Raw genomic sequence first — 24,036 nt, forward strand, 5'->3', positions numbered from 1 at the left:
GTGTCCCACTGGCATTCTCCAAGTTCTCACTTACCACTTTCAGGCTGTCCATCTCATAGTTCTTTGCAGCTCACGTTGTCTGACTTCATTACCCTCTTTCTTTCTTTGATGTAGTCATCTGTCCTCTGCTATGTTCCTAATTCATTGATGGCTTTGGACACCAGCTTGGCCTTCATTTGTTTCTCAAATCCAGTAATTATCCTGGCTAATTTCAAGGACCATACAGTTACCCAACACACTGGCCTTCATGTTTCCTTGACCTCATCTCTAATGACCTTGCTCCCCTTCATTTAATTACTCCTAAGGTCATACTATGGAACTTGTTAGTACCCAGAACTTTAATAAGTCATTCCACTCTCACTTCTTATCCTTCCAGCTTTCTCTGTTTCAACCTAATGTCCCCAGAACCTGTCCCCTGCCTGTACCCGACCCCCTCTACTCTGGCTTGACTTTTTTTTTTTTGTTTTTTTTAAAAAGACAGGGTCTCGCTCTGTCTCCCAGGCTGGAGTGCAGTGACATGATCATACTTACTGTAACCTCAAACTCCTGGCCTCAAGTGATCCTTCTGCCTCGGCCTCCCAAAGTACTGGGATTATAGGAGTGAGCCACTGCACCTGGCCAATGTATTTATTTATTTGTTTGTTTTAATTTTTTTTTAGTGACAAGGTTTCACTCTTGCCCAGGCTAGAGTGCAGTGGTACAATCATAACCCACTGCAGCCTGGAACTCCTGGGCTTGTGATCCTCCCACCTCAGCCTCAAGTAGCTGGGACTATAGGTACACTTCACTGTGCCTGGCTAACACTCTTAAACAGTTTTTTTGTAGAGGCAGGGGCCTCGCTTTGTTGCCCAGGCTGGTCTCGAACTCCTGGCCTCAGGTGATCCTCTTGTCTCCCAAAGCACTGGGATTATAGGCTTGAGCCACTGTGCTGGCCCTTGACTTCCTTTTTATCCAGCCCAATCCTCACTGTGCATTCTTTCAGCTGCTGTTTTCCCAATACCCATTCCACTTGGATTATTCTAGCTGTTCTCAGCTTCTACATCAGCTAAATTTTGCATTTACAAATTGGTACCACTGCAAATTTATGGTCTCCTTTTTGGGCTGAGCGATATCTCATTTCCTTCAACAACCACTTTAAGCCTTCACCGCTTCCCTTAAGTTTCCTACCCAACCCAGTCTCTCTACTTTCTGCACAAACTTTGCCTTCTCCTTCACAGAGAAAATGTAGGATACCAGGCACAAATTCTCTCACCTCCCTTCTTCCTCTCTTCTGTAAATCTCTACACCTGAGATTCCCTTCCCATCTCAGGGGAGCAGGATTCCATTCCTCTCTATTTGAGGCTCATCCTTCTAGCTCTTGTTTAAACTCCATTCCCATCCAGTGCTTTCTTAGTCAACAACTACTTCTTTATTCTCCTGAAATCTATAATCGTGCTCAGGTAGCTCTCACCTTAAAAACAAAGTAATTTTTCAACCCTGTCCTAGTCTAACCACTACTTTTGTTATTTCCCATTCATTTACTGTTAAAGTTTTCCAAAACCTACAGATTAATTTCTTAAGCTTCTCATCTTCTACTCAGACCCTTTATGCCACTGAACCTGCTTTTTTTTTTTTTTTTTTTTTTTTTTTTTTGAGACAGAGTCTCACTCTGTTGCCCATGCTAGAGTGAGTGCCGTGGCGTCAGCCTAGCTCACAGCAACCTCAAACTCTTGAGCTCAAGCGATCCTCCTGTCTCAGCCTCCCGAGTAGCTGGGACTACAGGCATGCACCACCATGCCCGGCTAATTTTTTCTATATATATTTTTTAGCTGTCCATATAATTTCTTTCTATTTTTAATAGAGATGGGGTCTCGCTCTTGCTCAGGCTGGTCTCGAACTCCTGAGCTCAAACGATCCGCCCACCTCGGCCTCCCAGAGTGCTAGGATTACAGGCGTGAGCCACCGCGCCCGGCCTGAACCTGCTTTTGAAACATACTACTGACTTCCTAATTGCCAAAGTAGGAGACTCTCCATTTTCCTTTTTGTATACTTGACACTGTTGACTACTAATCCCTTAAAATTCTCTTGTTTTTGGAAACTCTTCTCTGGTTCTCCTACTTCTCTGATTATATACACTCATATTGACAAATCTGTAACTGAATTTTTAACCCAGATCTCTTACTTGAGCTCTAGATCCATATTTCCATTACTTAATCTACATTTCCACTTGGATTTCTTCTGAGCACTTTTGCTGCATCATGACTGAACTTGTTCTCCTTCTGAATTTTGTCATTTAATGGCTCTTTTATCCACCCATCCCAAATCTGGGAATCATATTATTGGACTATTCTTTGTCTCCTATCAACCAGATTCCCACCAGTTTTCGCTGATTTTACCTTTTTGAAATTTCTTTAACATCCCCTGCTAAGGTCACAGTCCTCTCTCACTTGGATATTGCAGCAGCTTCCTAATTTTTTACCTTTTGTCTTATCCTAACCTATTCTTCACATACTGTTTTCAGAATCAGCTTTAAAAAAAATTCTGATTTTGCTTTTTATCACTTCCAGGACAAGACCAAACCCTTCAGCATCCAGGGTCTTCCCATATGGCCTCTGCTGACTTCCCCAGTTCTAGCTTTTATTACACTCCCACCATCCTATAGTTAGCCTGGGCTCCTCACAGTCCTCCAGTAGGCCAGGTGTATTTCTTTGTTTTATCCTGGGAATGCATTCCTTTCTCTCTTTTCTTGTAAAATCTATTTATTTTTCAAGATTCTGCTCAAGGATAGTCTCTACTTTCAAGTTTTTCAACACTATTCTCTTCTAACATCCTCATGCTACAAGTTTCTATCGTTGTACCAATTTGTTTGTATGTGTGTCTTTCCTACCAGTCTATGAGCTCAAGTATAGGGGTCATATTTGATTCTTCTTTGTATCCTAATGTTAGCACAGGGCCTGGCAAAGAAAAGATACCCAAATGATGTTTATTGAATGAATGAGAGTTGGGCTTGGCGTAGAGATCTGAAGCTGCTGCAGACAAACCTCAGTTCACCCTGGAGGGGTTTAGCCAGGCCCTGAGAATCTTCATTAGTACAGAAAATAGTCCGGGTGGGCATACATGCACAGTTATGTTCCCAGGAGATAGACTGGGAAAATAGGGCTCAGCTGAGCAGAGCTAGTGCTCCAGGACCCTTAACTTTTCATTCATCTTCCCTTCTCTTGGGTGACTGTAGTTTCAACCCCTGGGTTTCCTTGTTCCCTCTGCAGGGGGATGACTAAGCTCTGCATCCCTCGACACTCCCTCCCACTCCCCGCTATCCTCCCACCTCCCTCCCCCAGGCAGGAACCATTGAGGAGAAGATCTTCCAGCGTCAGAGCCACAAGAAGGCACTGAGCAGCTGTGTGGTGGATGAGGAGCAGGATGTAGAGCGGCACTTCTCTCTAGGTGAGCTGAAGGAGCTGTTTATCCTGGATGAGGCTAGCCTCAGTGACACACATGATAGGTAGGTGGGCTGTCTCTGCCATTATTCCTGAGCTACCTGCACAGCATGGAGATGGGATCTGTAGTGACCACAGCTCTGTCCTCTGCCCCTAGGTTGCACTGCCGCCGTTGTGTCAACAGCCGCCAGGTCTTTCCACCCCCTGATGGTTCTGACTGCACTTCAGACCTGGCTCAGTGGAACCACTGCACTGATAAGCGTGGGCTCCAGGATGAGGTACTCCAGGCTGCCTGGGACGCTACCTCCACTGCCATCACCTTCGTCTTCCACCAGCGTTCTCATGAGGAGCAGCGGGGGCTCTGCTGAATACCAGCTGGTCTGGGTGTAGCTGTTAGAGGAAGGAAATAGGGAAAGGGGGCTCCTTACCTCACAAGACCCTACTGAATTTCGTTCTCTGGGAGAAAATCATCAAGAAGGGCTGCATGATGTTTGCCCAAAATTTATTTTATAAGAAAAACTTTTTTGGTTAAAAAAAAGAAAGGAATAAAGGTATGAAAGGGACTGAGGCCTGGGAGCAGCATGATAAGCCCAGCAGGGAAGAGGCCTGGTAGTGGGCACTCCTACACTTCTCTAAAGCCTAGGTACCTGCTTGAGGTGGGAAGGCAGGAACCCCAGGGCCGGGGGAGGGGAACTGTCTTCAGTGATGGTGATGAAAACTGTAATCCTGGCCCAGGGTTCGCAGGATACTGAGTAAGGGGCCCAAAGGCTCTAAACCCAGCTGTGGGAATGCCTTTGTTGGGCTCCATCAAGGCCTCCAAGACCTCAGTGCAAGGGAAGAAGGGAAAAAGAGAAAAAGGGTGATAGAGAAGGACAGAACTGGTGGTTGGGGTTTCTGGGCAGCCCATGCCTCAGCCCCTGCAAGCTGATGGTACTGAACATGGGTCTGTGAGGTATGGGCCCCATCACATGGTGCTGACATAATCTGCAAAGGCCTGGGATGAGTCCCACGAATCGCTAACCACATGGCAGGTGGCCCGGAGTCGCCGGATGGCTTCCCTGGCTGTGACTGCATCCTGGTCCAGCCAGTTCTGGAAGAGGCGCAGGTGACCAAAGGCTCCACGACCCCAGCGCTCCAGCCGCTTGGCGAACTCCAGAAGCCCATCGGGCTTGATACAGTTGGAACTGGTGGGGGTGAGATGGATTAGATATCCAGGAAGCGATTATTTCCTGGTCTCTATTGCTGCACCCCATCCCTTGCATCCCACCCCCTCCATGTACCTGATGTCCAGCTGACAGAGAGAAGAGGATGAATCCTCTGAGAAAACATCTGCCAGGGCCAACAGGCCAGCATTCCCTGGAGAGAAGGGGAGAAGTACCTGTCACCTCCACCCAGGAACAGGGAACAAGGGTATCCCCACACTACTCTGGCTAGGGAGAAGCCCAGCCCTGCAGGTTCTTGAAACCCCAGGACATAAATATCTATGTTCCAACCTCAGTGTTCCCAGTGGAGAGGTCTGTGCCTTCACCCAGTGAGTTTTTAGGTCAAAGGCTTGGCTCCTTCCCCCTCTCCCTCCCCAAGGTCCGGCCCCCACCCAGGCGGTTCCCTGGCAGCCGAAGGCCCTTCAGTGTGGAGTTGCCCTTCATAGCAGCAACCATCTCAGGCAGAAATTGGGTTGGGCGCTTCTCGAACAGACGGCAGAAGGAGAAGGTAATCTCTGTCAAGAGAAATTAGAGCAAATTCTGATGGCTGCATTTAGGACGGCTGCCCCGCTTGCCCCAGTTGGCCCAGACAAGGTGTGTTACCATTTTATAGAGGCCCAGAAAGGAAGGAATTTATCTGAGACCCCAAGCAAGGCTTGAACTAATCAGAATTCAAACCAGAGACTGAGCCTAAATGTTTGCTGTAAGCAGGTTCTCTGCATGGAAAATTCTCCATTCACTTCCTCTTTCCCTCTCTATTCACTGACCACCCTCTATGCAGGGGTGGAGATCAGAGACGAGTCTATGAGGGGAGCTTGGCACAGCACATTTTTTCCTCCCCACCATCACCATTTCTGTCAGCCCCTGAAAGGTAAGAAAAACTTTTGGATGAGGTACTCTAAAAGTGAGTAATTCCTCATGTTTGATAGAAGAGCAGGTGAGGTTGGAACTTTTAAAAGGAAGGCCATACAGGTCCTATATCCATCTTATATGACACGAGCAAGAAAGAAACAGTGGTTTGCTCACTCGGCAAGACAGTGCAAGAGCCACAGTGAGGACCCAGGAATGCCCAGGTTCTGGATGAAGAACTTACCTTGAAGAGTCAGATTCTGTAGCAAAAAGAGCACCTCGCTCTGACAGTCAGCCAGATTCATGTCATGGAAACTCAGTCTCTTCAGGGCTAGGTTGTACTCTGGATAGGAGGCAGAGACCAGGGGCCATGGGCCTTAGCTTTCCCAGACAACAATACTAGGTCCCCACACACCCTCCTCCCTTCATTGTTCTGGCTGGGTCCTACCTTTGAGTGTTTGCAACACAAGCCCAAAGTCCTGGGGGGAGGCAAAGGTGGCGCTATCCAGGGACAGCTGCTGCAGAGAACCTGAGGCCTTCAGTACAGAGCAGAGCAGTGGGGCTGGCTGGGCTCCCCGTGGAAATCCCATCTCCAACTGCTCCAGGCAGTTTTCTGGATATGGTGGGGAGAGAAGATTGCAGCTGGCCATCTCTGCCTCACTCCTATAGTAAGTAGGTCCCATCCTGTTCTTAGGGATTCACTCATTCATTCATCCACTTGCCTATTGTATGTCAGGTGCTCTGTTAGGTTCTGGGAATCGAGCACTAAATATGAGATTTGGTCCTCACCCTCGTGGAGCTTTTAGTCCAGGAAGATTAGATTACTTGGACTAACTTCATAAAGTATGCAGAGTGGTGGGATAGGAAATATACAGGAACTATGGGAACATACAGCAGAGGGACCTAATCCAGTCTAAAGGTCAGTTCTGTTCTTTTTGTGGAGACTAAGCTGTCATGAATACGCCAGTGGGCTTATAGTGGACGAGGCCCTGTCCTGCCCAAGGTTATCTTAAGGGGGAACAGATTCCAGATAGGTCAGGAATGGGTGGCAGCAGACCTGGATTGGAGGTCCTCTCCCCTTCCCCCCACACAAATGCACCTGCACATTTGTGTGGAGATACACACCCATCTGCACACACAGACAATGCTTCACCTGGTATCTCCTCATCCCCAACTATGTGGCTAGGGGGCCCTGCATTCCCTGGCACAGCAGGGTTGTCCCGCTGGCTTGGGTGGTCGACACGAATAGAAAGGACCCGTAGCAGGGGCAGGGCTCGCACGATGGCACGTGTCAGCTCCAGGATGGGTAGTGGTGAGAACAGGTCACTGAGATGCAGGGCACGGAGGCGGCATCCAGCCTGACCTGACAGGGCCCGCAGGCTGTCCAGTAGGCGGAAGATGTTAGAGCCTAGGCCTATGATAGGAAAGAGAGATTATTAAGTCAGTCATGTGGGAGTGTCAGCAAGGGTGATGTATTCAGAGACAACTCCAAATATTTCTTTTGATTACCACCAAACATCCTGGGCTTTGGATCAGATTTTTTAAAAACCATTTTGTCCCTCAACTACTCATCTGTGTCTTGCTTTTTCCTCAGGCAACCAGCAAACCCTGATGCCTACTGTACTGTACTGGGCCATGCCCTCAAGAAGCATCAGGGCAGTCACAAAATGGAAGATAGGATGTGGGGGGGCAGCATGTGGCTACCAGCTGAATGACAGGCCCAGACAGCAGCAGAAGTCTCTGGACTTTTGTGTTTTGAGTATTTTCCTGAAGAAGCTGGCCTTGAAGGAAGGATGTTTTGGACAGAGGTAGAAGACACATCAAGGGTCACAGGAGAGTGCAGGACATGCATAGGCTTGTCTGGCTAGATGGGGCTCAGGAAACTGAGCTCTAGAGCATGGGGCAGCGGAGCCCACACTGTGGAAGGTTCTGAAAGATGAAGAGATGGTCTAATCTCCTATAGGTCATGGAGAGCACCTGAAAACTGAGTAGGACAGTGACAAACCCAATAGGGAATACTTTAGAAGATTTGTTAGATGGGAATGGGGCAGAAAAAGATAATTCCATCTTACAGAATGAAGTACGTTCCAGAGAGGGTAGGGCAGCTGCTTAATGCCACAAGCAAATAATTCCTTGAATCCCACCCCCTCTCTCATCCTCCCCACCTTGGGACTGTATAGGTTCCTGTTGATTCATTCAACTAAGCTTTATCCAGCACCTACTAAGTATCAGATATTTTGCTAGACATTAGTGCGGCACATTGCTTTTGCCTATACAGCCTGATAAAATATGAGGCAAATTGGGGCAACAGAATGCTATGAAAGTACAAAAGATGAGTATCGAACACCTAGACAAACTTACATCAGTAAAGGTATTCTAGCTGCGTCCTAAAGGACCTAAAAGGAGACAAGTGATTCATAAAAGAAGAGCGAATGATTGTGGCAGAGGGAACTCAGCATATATACAGCCTTGAAGGAGAAAGTAGCAATGCAAGAACTGGAAAACATTTAGTATGGCTGGTGTGTAAAATATGAGCAGGGAAAGCATTTAAGATGCCATTATAGAGGTAAGCAGGGGCAAGAATATGAACAACTCTGTAAAATTAAGTGTGCTGACAGGAAGCCATTGAAGGATGTTTGAATGACAGGGTTAGAGGTATGTTTTTGAAAGAGTATTTGGGCTACAGTGGTAACTGGATTGTATGACAAGAGTGTGGAGTTAGGAGGAACTGTTGAAATGAGTCCACATGAGCAATACAGGTAGCCTGAATTAAGGATGTGGAGATAGAGAAATGGATTTGAGAGACTGTAAAGATAGGACCTGGTAACCAGATATATGTGAAGTAAGAGAGACAGAATCCAGGTATCTTTGGACAACTGAGTCAAACTGTGATATCACTGAGAACAGGAGGATCAGTATAGAGTGAAAAGGGCTCATTCAGGTTGGATATAATGAGTTTTGGGGAGCTTGGGGATTATGAAGTGATGTCTAGTCGACAGCTGAATAAATGGGCCCAGAAGTCCAGGAGAAAGGTCTGGGCTAATGTCATAGAATGGGGAGTCTTTAGCATAGGTTGCCTTTGAAGCCACAAGAATGGATGAAATGGTCCAGGAAGGATGTATAAAGTGGGAGAGCTCTGAACAATAAGTAAATGTCTAGGAAGAGGAAGAGAAAAAAAGATTGCTAATGTAGTGGAAACAGGTATTTCATGAAGAGGATAACGATTAATAGCAAATGCTGCTGAGAGTTAACGGAAGAGGACTGAAAAGTATACACTGGATCTAGTAACAAGGAGGACCTTGTTGACAGGTCCTCAATGTAGTGGTAGAGGTGTAAGTGAGGCTTGAGTGGGCTGTGCATGAGAAGTGGAGACAGTACAGATGACTGAACAGAACAGAACGGTAGTTAGTAAAAATTAGAGATTGAGGGAGGAGGTGGTGGCAGGTTTTGTTGGAGACCTGATTTAATGTTTAAATGTTGGTGGGAGAGACAGAAGGGAGGCAACATAGTGGTTTAAAAGCATGGATTCTGCCTGTAATCAATCCTAGCACTCTGGGAGGCCAAGACAGGGAGGATCGCTTGAGGTCAGGAGTGCAAGACCAGCCTGAGCAAGAGCGAGACCCCGTCTCTACTAAAAATAGAAAAAATTAGCCAGGCATGGTGGCGTGAACCTGTAATCCCAGCTACTGGGGAGGCTGAGGCAGGAGGGTCGTTTGAGCCCAGGAATTTGAAGTTGCCGTGAGCTAGGCTGATGCCACAGCACTCTAGCCCAGGTGACAGAACAAGACTCTGTCTCAAAAAACAACATGGATTCTGGAGTCAGGTTGCCTGGGTTTGAATCCTGGCTTTATAATTTACTAGCTAGATTATCCTGGGCAAGTCAATCAACCTCTAGAAGTTGTTGTAAGAATTAAATAATATATCAAGGCTGGGCACAGTGGCTCATGCCTGTAATCCTAGCACTCTGGCAGGCCGAGGCCAGAGGATTGCTCGAGGTCAGGAGTTCGAGACCAGCCTGAGCAAGAGCAAGACCCTGTCTCTACTAAAAATAGAAAGAAATTAGCTTGACAACTAGAAAAATATATATATAGAAAAAATTAGCTGGGCATTGTGGCGCATGCCTGTAGTCCCAGCTACTCGGGAGGCTGAGGCAGAAGGATTGCTTGAGCCCAGGAGTTTGAGATTGCTGTGAGCTAGGCTGACGCCACAGCACTCTAGCCCGGGCAACAGAGCAAGACTCTGTCTCAAAAAATAAAATAAATAAATAATATATCAAGAGTAGTTGAAATATCAGAGACATACTAAGCAGTATATGAAAATTATTACTACGGCATGTAAGAAACAAGCTTCCCTAATAAGTGGGAGATAGGCATCCAGAGCACAGGTGGACGAATTAGCCTTAGATACGATGGTGATCTCTTCCATTGTGGTGAAAGAGGAAAGGATAAGTGCAGATGCAGGAGAGTTTATAGGTTGGTTAACAAGTTGAAGGAACTTGTGTGAAGGCTTTTATTTTCTCTATGAAGCAGGAAGTGAGGTCATCTGAGAAAGGAAAAGGAGGAAGCGTTTGGAAGTAGAAGAGTAGGAATGGGAGCTGATGTTGCAAATACAGTGAAGGCTCTTATGAAGCTGATGACTATGAATGTATAGTAGCACCAATTTGCATAGTTGTATGATTTTTCTCTAGGTTGCTCAGCAACCTAGGCAGATTGCTGGATTCGGCCAAAGCTGAAGTTTTGCTAGCTGGGCATAAAGAGATGGGAAAGGACTGAGGACTGCCTTGGAGGTTGCTGGTCTGATAAAAAATTGTCCCACACCTTGTCTGGACAATTGCTTTGATATTACTGGTGGGCTCCAATCCCAACCCTGGCTGTGTATGCATACCCTATACTACCCCCACCTGCCCTTGGGTTGCCTCCCATATCTTAAATGTACTCATTCTTCAGAGTCCAGCTGACTTATCTCATTGCTCCTCAGGAACACCTGCTTCCAACAAACAATAAATCAAGCCTTATAGAGCTCATGTTCCTCTCTTCTAACACTGAGTCTGTTCCTCTGTGAGGCACACAAAGCTACATCTTCAGCTTCCTGATCATGCTCCTAATTCAACCCCCCTCAGAATTAGGCACACAGCTGGTGCTGCTGGGAGTCCAAGCCCAACCCCTGCCCCTCCAGGGTGCTCACCATTGTAGGAGAGTGTGAGGCTCTCCAGAGACACCCAGGAGCTCAGCAGGTGGCATAGTGTCAGGGCTGCCTCCGTGGAGAGAGGAACTGTGAATAGCTCTAAGGTGGAGATGCTGCGGAATCGCTGGGAGGCCTCCAGTGCTGGAAGCCCCAGGCAGCTGGGATCTGATCCATCCAAAGCTCCACAAGCCACTTCCCCGATCTCCATCTCTTCACCATCCTCCTTCTCACCAGCCACAATAAAAACAAAGTCATACAGGTCTTCAGACTCTGCACCAGACCCCTGACGGGTGCGAGCACCCTTCTTCCCTGCAGCTCGCTTGAAACGCTTTAGAGGCTTAGGCTGTGGGGCTGAGCTAGCTGGAGCTCGTTTGGATGAGGATGTGGAAGAGGAGGCAGAGGCAGAGGAAGTGGCGGCTGGGGCAGAGGGTGGCCGCTTGGTGCCAGGAGCCTCATGGGAGGTGGCTGGAGGGTACAGCTCCCTCTTAGGGTCTGTCCCGCCTGATGTCAGGCTCTCCTGTGTGCTCCGGCGTGTTACCCGAGTGGAAGGTGCAGCTCTGGGCATCTGCTTGGCTTCACTCTTCCGCCGGGTGGCCATCAGGGCTGCAGCACATCGCTCAGCAGCATCTCGGCGAGGCCGGCGTGAGCCTAGCAAGAGGGACCCTTCCTCTCGGGATGGGGCCCGGCCTCGGGAGGCCTCTCCACAGAGGCGGCAGGGTGGGCCACCAGGGCCTGGCTGCCAGAAGCCAGCACTCATGGTGAGAATAAGGATGAAAAGGGCTGACTCTGGCACAGGCCAGGAGTACAGCGACACTTGGTTGACAGCCCCATGGTGAATGAGCTGATGCAACAGCTGCCGAAGTGACTGCTGAGCAGCCACATCAGAGAACAGCAGGTGGCGGAACTTGAGGGTATGCAGGGAACTGGCCAGGGTCTCCAGAACCCTGCGGTTGGGCTCAGCCACCAGCTCGGTTGCACCCTGCAGCATGTTGCAGATGGTGAGCTGTCGGACATGGCGGGAGCTGTGCAGAAGAGGCGAGAAGCGCTGGTCACAAAGACGCCTGTCAGAAGATACATCAATGGTCCCACGTAGAACATGGGAAAAAAAAGCCTCCATAAACTTGGCTCGCCAGCAGGTCACACTCTGAAAGCAGAGAACATACCAGAGATTCATGAAACTGTTATCCCAATTACCCCTCTTCCAATAGCAAACTATTGAGCCAGGCAACATTCTAAATAATTTATACAAGTTCATTTAATCCTCACATCTTTGAGGTATATATTACTATTAGCCCCATTTCACAGGTAAGAAAACCGAGGTCACACAGGTAAGTAGCAGAAACAAGATTTGAAACCAAGGAAATCTGGTTCCAGACCATTCTTTTGCTATAGTGTCTCTCGCAACTGAAACAATCACTCCCATGAATTCTTCCATACTTGTTTCTAGAACCTGATCCCAACTTATCATTCTTACCACCACTACCTTTGTTCAGCCCCATCATCTCACACCTGACCATTTCATCAGCTTCCTGATTGCTCTCCCTGTCCCCTTTTCCCCTTTACAAGCTACTTTGCACAGGCACACTGGATTCATCTTTTTTGTAAAACACTACCTTGATTACATTATTCTGCTTTAAAACAGCCATTGTCTCCCCATTGGACAGAGTTAATTTGAAGTTCTTCAGCCTGGCAGCAAGGCCCTTCCACACTATGGCTTCTGCCTACCTAAGTTTTATTTCCCACATCTTGCATAAGAGTGAATGCTTTGCTCTGGCAAAAATCAGTCACCTCGTTAACCCAAACCTACCTTCTATGTCCTTTCTTACACCTACCAGAAATATTCTCCATTGCCAGACTAAACAGACTTCCTGAAAAGACCTACTAACATGTCACTTTTTGAGGCTATTTCTTTTTGGGACTCTTTGACTACTCAAGTCTAAGATGTTGGTGTACTGTCTCATGATATTGAGCCTCTTTGTCCGTGTACACGTCCCAACCAGATTAGAAATTCTGGGGAGCAGGAACCAACTCTTAGATTTGTTTCCTCCGGGCAAGAGTTATTTGCTTTGATGGGTATGGGACTTCATCATATTATGCTGATAAACTTAGTAGTTTAAATTTATCAGGTGATTTTCATTCAACCTTTGGTGCACATCAGAATTTACTGTGGAGCTTTTTTTTTTTTCAAAGTTCATATGCCAGGTGCCCAGATTTGGTGATTCTGTATATTACACCTGAGGTAAGGTCCAGGCATTTTTTTTTTAAACCACTCCCAGATGATTCTGATGTACGTCAGAGGTTAGGAATTACTGCTACCTAGGCGGGGCGTGGTCGCTCACGCCTGTAATCCTAGCACTCTGGGAGGCCGAGGCAGGAGGATTGCTTGAGCTCAGGAGTTTGAGACCAGCCTGAGCAAGAGCAAGACTCCGTCTCTACTAAAAATAGAAAAATTAGCTAGGCACCATAAGTGTGCGCCTGTAGTCCCAGCTACTCGGGAGGCTGTGGCATGAGGATCGCTTGAGCCCAGGAGTTTGAGGTTATGTGAACTAGGCTGATGCCACGGCACTCTACTCAGGGCGATGGAGACTGTCTCAAAAAAAAAAAAATACTGCTACCTAATCCCAAAGGCACACAAAGAAAGGTACCAGGCCTCAGAGATTCTAATTTAAGACCATCCCTAAGTCTTTGCCTTCTCCTAAGGTCAATATAGCTCTGCTACTATACTCTGGACCTCTCTAAACCTTTTTCCTCATCTGTAAAATGTGAATAACATCACTTGTTTGAAAGGATTGTTTTGAAGATCCAATGAGACAGTACAAGTTAAAGTGCTTTGTAAACTAAAATACAAAGTGGATGTTACTGCTGCTGCTGTTAGCCCTGATGGGCAATGTGAAATGGAGGTAGAGCCTGTTAAGCAGGCTGCTTGTTTGGCCTGAAGTAAAGGTAGTAGGGGCCTGAGGTTCACTAAGACTAGAAGTAGAACACTTCTCTTTGGTCCTTACCCTGCCTCCACACATTCCTCCGTAGCAGAGTGACTCTCAACTCATATCCAAGGTTCTTAACATCTTAGCAGGAGCTTGGCCTCTACTTTGCCCTAGCTATTTCCCCAGACTCTGCCTGTTGTGGTAACAATTAGAAATGACTTCTTTATGCTTGAATTAACTGTGTAACAGCAACAGACAAAGGCCTTACTCACCAGCAGCAGGGCATTAGGGGAGCAGGAAAAAATACCTAGCAACCAAGTCTCCGCTCAGCTTTGAGTAGATGCAAAGAGGGATCCCTGAGTCCTTCATGTCCTACCTCACTCTAGTATTTGCTGGCCCATACCCATGGTCTTGAAAAACACTTGCAGGTAATCCTAGCAAGGCCTTCCAATTTTATAAGTGAGATAGTCAGGTGGTTATAAGATCTGGGCCTAAAATATGGACAAAGATGTGAACCAAGATATTATGACTGTTTCTCGTCATAAAAGTCATGTGGGAAATGTAGGTTAGATAACTACATATTGGACTTTTTCAGACATGTTAATGGTTGTAGACAATGGGAGAGAATATTTGAAATTGGACCACCTCAGACACGTGGTAACTGCAGTGGGCAGCATGGCGTAGTGATCAGGAACATGCAATCCAGAGCCAGACTGCTTCAACTTGAATCCTGGGTCTGCCATTCACTAACTATAACCTTAGGCAAGTCATTTCATCTCTTTCTGCCTCACTTTCATCATCTATAAAGTGCTAGATAACTACAGCAACATCATAGCATTCTTGTGAGGGTTAAATGAGTATGTAAAGTTAGTTTTGACAGCTATCTCAATGGCTTCTTTCTCACAAATGAATGCACGAGCAGACAGCAGTTCACTGCATTTTATTCCATCATCATCTTTTAGAAGAATCTATGCTAAAACATCAAAGCTAAAAAAAATGCCTGAGAGATCTGGTCCAAGCCACTCATTTTGTGGACTTGTACACTATAGCCCAGACAAGTGATTTAAATTCTTTTGGGTGAGGGTAAGGGAAATGAGGCACAGCCAACGAGGTGAAGTGACATTTGCCCACCAACACCATCTTTGCCCCATCCTCAACAGGCTGGCAGCTCAGGCACTAGTGAGGGAAGAGGAAGTGTGTGTACAAACTAAGGAAGGCTAAATATCTTCTTGTACTAAGTTGTTAGAGCCAGGAATGTCCACAAACTATATACTGTCCATTCTTTTTCTGAGAACAGAAATATTGTTTGTGGAAAGATAATGAAGCAATGATAAATCACATGTAAACCAACTCTGGAGTATTTTTATATATGTGAATAGCTATGTATATTTGTTTTTACAATATTGAAACAATTCTGAACACTTTCAAATGCTGAGCTTTTAAAACATTATACTACCATGTATTTAAATGTTTTTAGAATGTGATTTTTTTTTTTCCTTTTTACTGGACCATTAGATCTAGAAAATTGTGATTATTTTCAAAATATGTACATATGATATTTAGTAATTACTGTATTATCGAATACTTAAATTGTTTCTAGCCTTTTGATATTAAACTTTGCTGTAATAAACATCTGGAAATAATCTTCAGGAGTATCTCAATTTTATACACCATAAATTCTAAGAAGAATTTCTAGTGAAAGAATTTAATTATTTTAAAACCTCTTCTCTTAATATCACCAGATTGCCCACCAAGAAAGTTATAACAATTTCTGAATTTCACCCACCCCTGGCCAACCCTAGGCATTACCTTTCAAAACAAAAAACAAATCCAAACAAGACTTTACTAATTTAAGAAGTGAAATTTTACTTTCCCATTTTTTTACCATGAGGTTGAACATTTTTCACTTTATTGGAGATTTTTTAATATTGTGTGACTTGTCCAAATCTTTACTTGTTTTACTCTACTGGGATGTTTGTCTTTTTCTTATTCTCTGTATCCCTCTGTTTTTTAAATATTGTTGCAAATGTTCTCCCCCAGCTTATTTACCTTTTAAAATTTGTTTATGGTGTTAGTATTTTATGTGGTTAAATATGGCTGTATTTTCTTTTTTGGATTGCCCATTTAATAATTAGCACTCTCTCCATCCTGAGTTTTGATAGCCAGTCACCTTTATTCTTTTTTAGTTGTTTTGTGCTTCTATATTATTTTATTTTTATTTTTATTTTGTCTGCTTTGTTGCCCAGACATGAGGGCAGTGGCATGATCATAGCTCACTGCAACCTTAAACTCCTAAGCTCAGGTGATCCTCCTGTCTCAGCCTCCCAAGTAGCTGGGACTACAGGTGTGTGCCACCGTGCCCAGCTAATTTTTCTATTTTTTGTAGAGACAGGGTCTCACTATGTTGCTCAGGCTGGTCTTGAACTTCTGACCTCAAGTGATCCTCCCTCCTTGGCCTCTCAAAGTGCTGAGATTATAGGCATGGGCCACCATGCCTGGTGTGCTTTTACTTTCTACAATTTTTAATCTATACAGAAATAATTTGAGTACATTATTAAGTGAGGCTCTATTTTTTCCAAATGGTTAACCAACTGCTAGAGATGCATTTATTGAGTAACCCTTCATTTCTCCATTGCTTTGTCTCCAGAGTATCTATTCTATTCTACAGATCTTTTTATACACTAGTACTACACAGTTTCAAATACTATTGCTTTTTAAGCAGTTATAGGCTATAACTATCTTGTTCACCATTGTAGCCCTAGAATCTATAATAGAATAGTGCATGGAACTGAGCAGGCACTCAGTAAATGTTTTTGAGTTATGAGTGAGGTGAAAGCTACTGTTGTGCAAAAGTGGGAAGCATAAGACTCCCTTTGGAACGGATAAGCTCCAAGTTAGGACCTCTGCCTAAGTGACTGTTGGGCCACCAAACCTGGGGCCTTCTAAATATTCTGAAATGCTTCCAGCCAAGATAGCAGGATAACATTCTTTTCCAGGAAGCTTGAGATAATGTTGGAAAAAGAAAGCTTTCTCCAAGAGAAAGATATTATTACAATCTTCATCATCTGCTGGACAAACATACATACTGCTCGTGAAATACTGGGACAAAATGAATCTGATGTTTCCTTAGAGATGGCAGAAAGCCATTACTGTTTTCTAACACTCTTGCATCCACTTCTCTTCCTCATAAGGCCTAGAGTCTGAGGATTTTATTGGTCCTCAAGTGTCCTCATTCTGAACTCCAAGGGTTGTAATCCAGATCTGAAAGTGGAAAAGCTAAAGGACATGGGAATGTTACTGAACTCAGTGCATCCCCAGAAGTTAAATCTCCAATTCTTGATTCTAGCCTTTTTTTTTTTTTTTTGGTCATTTGGCCTCATTCATTATATTAAACCCAGTTCAAATACTACTTCCTCGGAAAGACTTTCTTGTTCCCTTCTCCCTCAACCTCCTTACTACCCTCAATCACACCACTTATCCTATCATATGTGATCTATTTGTAGATTTCCCTATTAAACTGCTAGGTCCTCAAGATTAGGGACTGTGTTTATACTTTCAATATCTAGTATAAGATCTGATATGTGGTAAGCCTTTTTTTGAAGTTGGGGGTCTTGTTATGTTGCCCAGGCTGCTCTTGAACTCCTGTGCTCAAACAATCCTTCTGCCTCAGCCTCCCAAGTAGTAGTAAGTTTTAATAAATGTTTATTGAACTAAATCTGTCCCATCATCTAATTATGGAACAGCAAAAGAAATTCTGCTTAAATGAGAACTCCAGTGATTTATATCTCAATCAGCTAATAATAGAATCTCAGGGCTAAAAGAGCCCTAAAAGTCATCTTGTTCAATCCTGTCTACAACGCTGAATTCCCTGTATGACACCCTTGTGTCAAGGAGTTATCCAGCCTCTATTTGAACACATAGTTGTGGGAAGCTTATTACCTCTAGAATTAGCTTGTTTCATCACTGATGAGCTCAGAGTTTAAGTTTTACCTTCAATTTAGCAAACATATATCTTCCTTTATGTTCCACCCAGAAAAAAATCTATTAATCCCTTTTATGTGACAACCATTCATATATTTCAAGATGATTCAGGTTTCCTTCCCATGTCTTCTCTTTTTCAGGAAAAACATCTCCAGTCTTCCAAATGTGCTCATACAATATGGCTTTAGCTTCTTTCTCCATACTCCAGGGGTAGCCTGACCACTGCAGAGCAAGGCAGGACTATCGTCCCCCTTGTCCTTCAGCCTATGTTATATTTACATTAGTTCACACAGTTCAGGGTCTAGTCATTATAAGCGGCTTTAACATGTTGTTGACTAAACTTCCCTAATCTTTTTTATACAAGCTGCTGCTAAGCCAGACTCATCTACCCTACCCTGAGGCCCTGCAATGGGAATTTTTTAGACTTAGTGAAGCATTGGTTTATTCTGTTAAATTACATTTTGTTAGATTTGACCATTGCACCAACCCCATCAAGAACTCTAGGAATCCTGGCTCTGTCATCCCTTTTGAGCACTACCCTTCCCTGTTTTGTGTGCCCTGCAAAAATGGTGAGGAAGAAAGTTAGTGACAAATCCCAAATGGGGCAGAACCTTGTGACAAACCATCAGAGCCCTCCTCCCAAATCGATTTCATCCCTGCCCCTGCACTTTACCAGTACCCAGCTTGTGTCTGTGTGCTATTCCTGCTTTCACTGTGCAAAATCAGTCCAGAGTTCTACCTGATACCTTAACTTACTTCCAAACTAGAAGGCCTTGTCTTCATCAGCTCATCCCAGAGTCGGCGCCAGATGGCCTGAGTAGAGAGGCCTGTAGGGAGAAATACCACACTTTGCTTGGCTGCTTCCTGGCCACCATGAGTGAAGTATACCAGCCTTTCATGTTGTCCTTTGGGTTTACAGGAGCAATATGGCAGAGTGGTTAAAAACACTGGCTCTACAGACAGACTGCTTGGGTTTGATTACCAGCAAACTACACTATAGCTATGTGACTTTGGGCAAGTTATTTAGTTTCTCTGTACTTCAGTTTCCTCATCTCTAAAATGTAGTTAATAGTTAATAAAGATAATAATAGGGTTGTTGAAAGGATTAAATGAGTTTCTCTGGGTAAAGTGCCTAGGAGAGTGCTTGGCACATCAGGGTTAAATGTTAGCTAAATAGAAAAACTAAAATTCAGAAGATCTGGGTTCTAGTTCTGGCCTTTTGCTTTTAATTGTGGTGTGCCTTTGTCTTATTTTTATCCGTATAATAAGGATCATATACTCGCTTTGTGTTTCACAGGACACTGAGGAATCAGAAAGAAAGTAGGTGTGAAGGTACTTTTTGAAAAGCATGAAGTTCTATGCTGGTATGATATTTACCTGAAAAACATCATGATGCCTTGTTCACAATCACTGACTGAGAAAGAGACACAAAGATACTCACCTTTCTTGAGGGCAGTTTCCTCAATCCTCTCCAAGTAATATATATTCAGCAGAGGTAAGATGCTTTGAAGTATTGGGCCTGGGAGGGCTACAAAAACCAAAACACAAAGTTTACTTCCCCCCCACCCCCACAGGGTTCCAAGCATTATTTATCCTATTGGAAAGGAAAATGCAAGGGCAGACTTATTTGATAAACGGAACCTACAGAAGCTAATCTAAGTCTATTCCAAACTCTGGCCCACTTATCTTCAGCCACTCAGTTGGGAGCTGGAATTTCAGGGGCAAAGGTGAGATAATCCCACAAAACAAGCTGACATGCTAAATGAGCTTGACATGCTCTTTTAGGAGCTGGTCAGTTCACTTCTGCCCAAACATAATGAACCATTCTGCATTGAAAAGGTCCTAGTCCTACTATTGAATATGTGTTATAAAAAGTTCTTCATAATCTACCCTACTACCTTCAGCTCCCTGCTTTGCCTCCTACACCTCAGCCACACTAAACTACTTTTTTCATTTACCTAACGTATTATGCTGCTTTCTGTCTCTGTACCTTTGCCATGCTGTTCTCTCCAAGAGGAATGTCCTTGCCACTTTCAGTACATCAACTACTCATCTTTCAAGTGTCACATGCCCTTTATTAAGTCTTTCCTGAATTCCTTTCCCATTCTTCCAGATTAACCACTTCCATCCTTTGGGAAACTGCTATACCCTGAACTAGCACTGTTCTATGAAGAATAGAGACAATTAACCTCTGTAATCTATTCAATATATCTTAAAAACAAAACCTGCTCTTGCCAACTACTTTAGTTCTGAGAGGCCTTATAGTATAGTGACAAAGGGCTTAATCTCTAGAGTTGGACAAATCTAGGTGAAATCCTGACTGTAACACTTAGTTAAAATGAACCCTTGGACAAATTATTTAAGCCTCTTTAAGCCTCAGTTTCCTCAATTTTAAAATGGAGATAATAATAACTACCTCACATTGTCATGAAGATTAAAGGAGATCATGCTTGTAATCTGTTTAAAACAATGCCTGGCCATAATAAGCTCACTAAATGTTGTTGGCTATTATTATTTTTATCCTGTCAATAGTATCTCTGTCCCATCAAGAAGAAGTCTAATATCTCGGAGTATACCAAAACTTCCATTCCAAAATCTCCTCTTATCTTTACTTGTGGCATAAGTGAATCTTGATATCCAAGCATCTAGTATAATTCTTAGTACATAGTAGGTACTCAACGTACCTGCTGAATGAAACTGTTAATTCCCTATGCAATTACACTAATGTAGACATCATCATTATTCATGTGGACTACTGCAACAGCCTAACTGCTCTCCTTGACCTCGCTTTCTCTCTAGTCTCTCTTTATCCTACTCTTGCTGATGACATTCCCCTCTTCAAAACCTTTCAAAGGTTCTCTACTGCATTCAAGATAAAGTCCAGGGCCAAGCATGGGGGGTCATGCCTGTAATCCCAGCACTCTGGGAGGCCGAGGCAGGAGGATCGTTTGAGGTCAGGAGTTTGAGACCAGCCTGAGCAAGAGCAAGACCCCGACCCCATCTCTATAAAAAAATAAATAAATAAAGTCCAAACTCCATATTCTGGCATGAAAGGTATAATATACCTTATTCTCTTAAGTTTCCTCATTGTATCCATTCCTGCTGCCTGTATTCACTCACCTACCCCCACTCGTTACACAAAGCAATGCTAACCGACAACCTCTGGGAAGCTTTTTGTGGCTGTTAGCCCACACTGAGACCTTCCTCCAAAATAGCAATGCTTAGCGGGCCTCTTACTTGGCCCTTCTTCTAAAAGGCCTTACTTGATTCACTTTTTCTGTGTGACTGTTTACCTGGTCTAGGCCCACAGGAGCTCTTCCTCACCTGTCTCCTCTCAACCTGGCTTGGGGCTCAACCAGTAATAATGGTGGTAGTATGTACAGCAGTGGTGGGGGAAGGGAGGAGGAAAAGGAGATTCAGTAAACTGTCACTTGTTTGTTTTTGGGGGAAGAGGCAATAGAGAAAGAAGTTCCTCCAGAGCCTTACTCCCTTTTTTTTTTTCTTTTTTGAGACAGAGTCTCGCTCTGTTGCCCGGGCTAGAGTGCCGTGGAGTCAGCCTAGCTCACAGCAACCTCAAACTCCTGGGCTCAAGCAATCCTCCTGCCTCAGCCTCCTGAGTAGCTGGGACTACAGGCATGCGCCACTATGCCCAGCTAATTTATATATATATATATATATATATTTAGTTGTCCAGCTAATTTCTTTCTATTTTTTTTAGTAGAGACGGGGTCTTGCTCTTGCTCAGGCTGGTCTCGAACTTCTGAGCTCAAACGATCCGCCCACCTCGGCCTCCCAGAGTGCTGGGATTACAGGCGTGAGCCACCGCGCCCGGCCGCAGCCTCACTCCCTTTCCCTCCAACCTGCTCCTCTCTATTTAGCCATCCCCTCTCCCAGCCACAGGAATTCTCATCCCCTATTACCCACAAACTCCTCTCTTCCTTTCTCCAATCTTCTTAAGCCAGGCTCCTCCTTGCCTCCTTCTGGCCTATACCTTTAATGCCTCCTCTTCCCAACCTGTGGCCTCCACACCCAGTCATCTCCCTTTCTAGCCAGGTTTAGCATCCCAGAAGATCCAGGCTGACACAGCCAGACCCTCTCTGCCTTCTTCCACAGTCCCTAGGATTTCTCTGAGCCCCCTGCTCAGTTCCACTGAGACTTTTCTCCCATTCCCCAAGGGTCCAGCCTGACCCTTCTTTCCTCGGCTGTTGGCTGGCACAGGGCCTCCACAATCCCTTCCCACAGGGCCTGAGGCCTTCTAGCAGCCTCTCCCCACGCCCTACTATAGGAAGGCACTTGGGCCTCATCAGTACTGGTGCCCCGTTCCCACCGCCAAGGGCCTCCACAGGTTTAGGGCTTATTCTGGAGCCCCAACTCCCCAAACTCCAAGGCCTTTTAGCTATACCCACCCTCTCAGGATGTAACCCACGCCCCCAATCCCCTCCCAGGCCTCAAGCCCTCACTCCTGACCTGACCAGGGCCTTCCTCCTGGCAAAGACACCACTGCCACCACCCCTAAGGCCTCCTTGTGGAACACCCCCCTCCCCCAAGGCCCAGGGCCTCCTCTCCTGCCACCCTCAACCCCAGGCCCTCCGCCCGGCCTGCGATCTCCCTACCCAACTTCAGCCCCCCTCACACCACCAGTCTGTGGGGCCCAAGGCCTCCCTAGTCCCCTGAGCAGCCAGGCCTACTTCGCAGAGCCTTCTCTTTCCCCTCTTTTATTCTCCTCTTCCCCTCTTTTATCCTCTTCAGGTCGCAGGCCCCAGTTTCCCTCATCAGCTGCCAGGCCGTGGCCGTGGTACCCAGCCCACAGCCTGGCCTCCCTGTGGCAGCAGGCCTCTGCTCCTCCGTTACCCGGCCCGGACTCCCGGGCCCCGCCAGCACAACTGGTCGGTTCACCCTTCCCAGCGGCTCATCCCTGTGCCCCAGGCCGCCCGCCTTCGCTGTTCAGCCTGGACGCCCTCCACCGAGGGCCCGGCACTTCGGTCACGGCCGCTCTCAGGCCTCCGTTCACTCCCATTCGGACTAAGGCCTCTTAGCAGCGACGCGCCCCCTCCCATTCCAGCCCGTCGGCCCGGGGATCCCGGACCGTCGCCCCGCCTGGGGCCTCCTTGGCCCTTCCCGCCTGTCCGTCATTCAAGCCTCCCTCGTTTGCTAAGGCGCTCCCGGCCCCCTCTACTTGCTCTCAGGCCCTTCTGGCCGCTTGAGCCCATCCGAGTGGCCTCTGGCGCTCCCTGCCCTGCCGGCCGGTCAGTCGCTCAATCAGTTTGGTACCCGAGGCCTCGGTCGTCAGTTCGCTCCCGTCAGCCCTGGGCCGTCTGAAAGGCCGCGGCGCCCCGAGTCGTTCGGCCTCTCCCCCAGCCCCATTCCCTTGCACTCCAATCCGCTGTCCTGCCCCCGCCCATCGGCTTGGCCTCCCGAGTCTCGGTACCCCTGGTGTGTCAGACAGATACCCGAGGCCCTCGGCCGTCGATCAGGTTAGGTGGCCCCGGGCCTGGCCTTCTTGCCCTAGGCCGGGCCTCCCAACCTCGGCCCCTGCCCCCGGGCAGGTGGGCCATCCCTGCCCACCCGTTCAACATCCGAGACTCCTCGGCCCGGCCCAGCCTAGTGTCAGTTCGGAGCCCACAGCTCCAGCACGCCAGTCCAGCCTCTGTCGCCCGGGCCCTGCCTGCTTTGCCTCAGACCCGGCCTCCTGGCCTCGCCCCCCGCGCCCCTCAGCCAGGCCGCGGTGCGAATCCACCTGCCCATTTGGTCTCCGTCTTTACTGCCCAGCCCTGTCAGTCACGAAATTCATGCTCTGACCTAGCGATCTGGCTTCCAGTGCCCCAGGCAGGGCCTTGCCCCGGGCCTCCCGGCCTCGCCCCCCGCGCCCCCCGGCCGCCGGGCCGCCCCCGCTCGTTGCCAGAGGTAGCCCCTCACCCCACGACTTACCCCACACCCCGCTCTCCAGAACCCCCATATGGGCGCTCACCGCCCGCCCGCACAGCTCGAACAGGGCGGGGGGAGCGTTGGGGCCCGAGGCCGAGCTCTTCGCTGGCGCCGCCTCCCGGGACGTGGCCTCCATGGTCGTTGCCGCCGCTACCTCACAGAACCAGCAACTCCGGGCGCGCCAGGCCTCGGGCGCCGCCATCTTGGGGAGGTGCGCGAGCCCGAGAGTGGCGTCCTCGGACCGCCATCTTGAAAAGGTCAGCAGTTAGGACGGCTCCATAAGCGATATGGGTAAGAATGTGAACTACGCTAAAGAAATGTCAAATAAATTAGTATATTTCCCAAATCTCTCAGGAGCTACTATTTTAAGTATACTCCTAGATCGATATATTTGTGTCTGGCGTGACTAAGGGGATGTTTCTTAGCAAAGCCTCCTCAGGTGTAAATACCAGCTACCCCTAACCCCTGCCCGAGGCTGGTAGTACATGCCAATCTGAGCGTGTGTTCGCGACTACGATTGAGTATGCCGCACTTCCGGCCGGATCGCCGGATATC

General features: G+C 46.7%; 2 protein-coding genes across 2 annotated transcripts in view; one reads left to right on the plus strand and one right to left on the minus strand.

Moving 5' to 3' along the window:
* The window catches only part of RAD54L (RAD54 like), a 28,161-nt gene extending 24,241 nt beyond the window's left edge, over nt 1–3,920 (plus strand). Inside the window, exons 17-18 of the mRNA XM_069479907.1 lie at nt 3,318–3,481; nt 3,574–3,920. Of these exons, the coding sequence (XP_069336008.1) occupies nt 3,318–3,481; nt 3,574–3,784 (375 nt within the window). The 3' untranslated portion in view covers nt 3,785–3,920. The remainder of the gene's footprint in view (nt 1–3,317; nt 3,482–3,573) is intronic.
* Nucleotides 2,941–23,976, minus strand: LRRC41 (leucine rich repeat containing 41). The gene is made up of 10 exons (XM_069479906.1): nt 23,485–23,976; nt 18,998–19,084; nt 18,313–18,383; nt 10,652–11,795; nt 6,621–6,881; nt 5,916–6,080; nt 5,712–5,810; nt 5,011–5,133; nt 4,697–4,772; nt 2,941–4,600 (listed from the first exon to the last, which is right to left on the minus strand). Exons 1-10 carry the CDS (start codon nt 23,681–23,683, stop codon nt 4,381–4,383), a joined length of 2,445 nt encoding a protein of 814 aa, XP_069336007.1. The 5' UTR covers nt 23,684–23,976; the 3' UTR covers nt 2,941–4,380.
* Nucleotides 23,977–24,036: the final 60 nt, after the last annotated feature.

This window comes from Eulemur rufifrons, chromosome 8 (assembly GCF_041146395.1).
Source record: "Eulemur rufifrons isolate Redbay chromosome 8, OSU_ERuf_1, whole genome shotgun sequence".
In the NCBI taxonomy this organism is placed as follows: Eukaryota; Metazoa; Chordata; class Mammalia; order Primates; family Lemuridae; genus Eulemur; species Eulemur rufifrons.

Bases quoted from the DNA above. Each gene is read 5' to 3' on its own strand.
- LRRC41 (XM_069479906.1), bottom strand. From the start codon at position 23,683: ATGGCGGCGCCCGAGGCCTGGCGCGCCCGGAGTTGCTGGTTCTGTGAG. The intron at 18,384-18,997 runs GTGAGTATCTTT...TTCTCCCTACAG, and splicing joins GGAAACTGCCCTCAAGAAAG to GCCTCTCTACTCAGGCCATC. The intron at 4,601-4,696 runs GTACATGGAGGG...CACCCCCACCAG, and splicing joins CTCTGTCAGCTGGACATCAG to TTCCAACTGTATCAAGCCCG.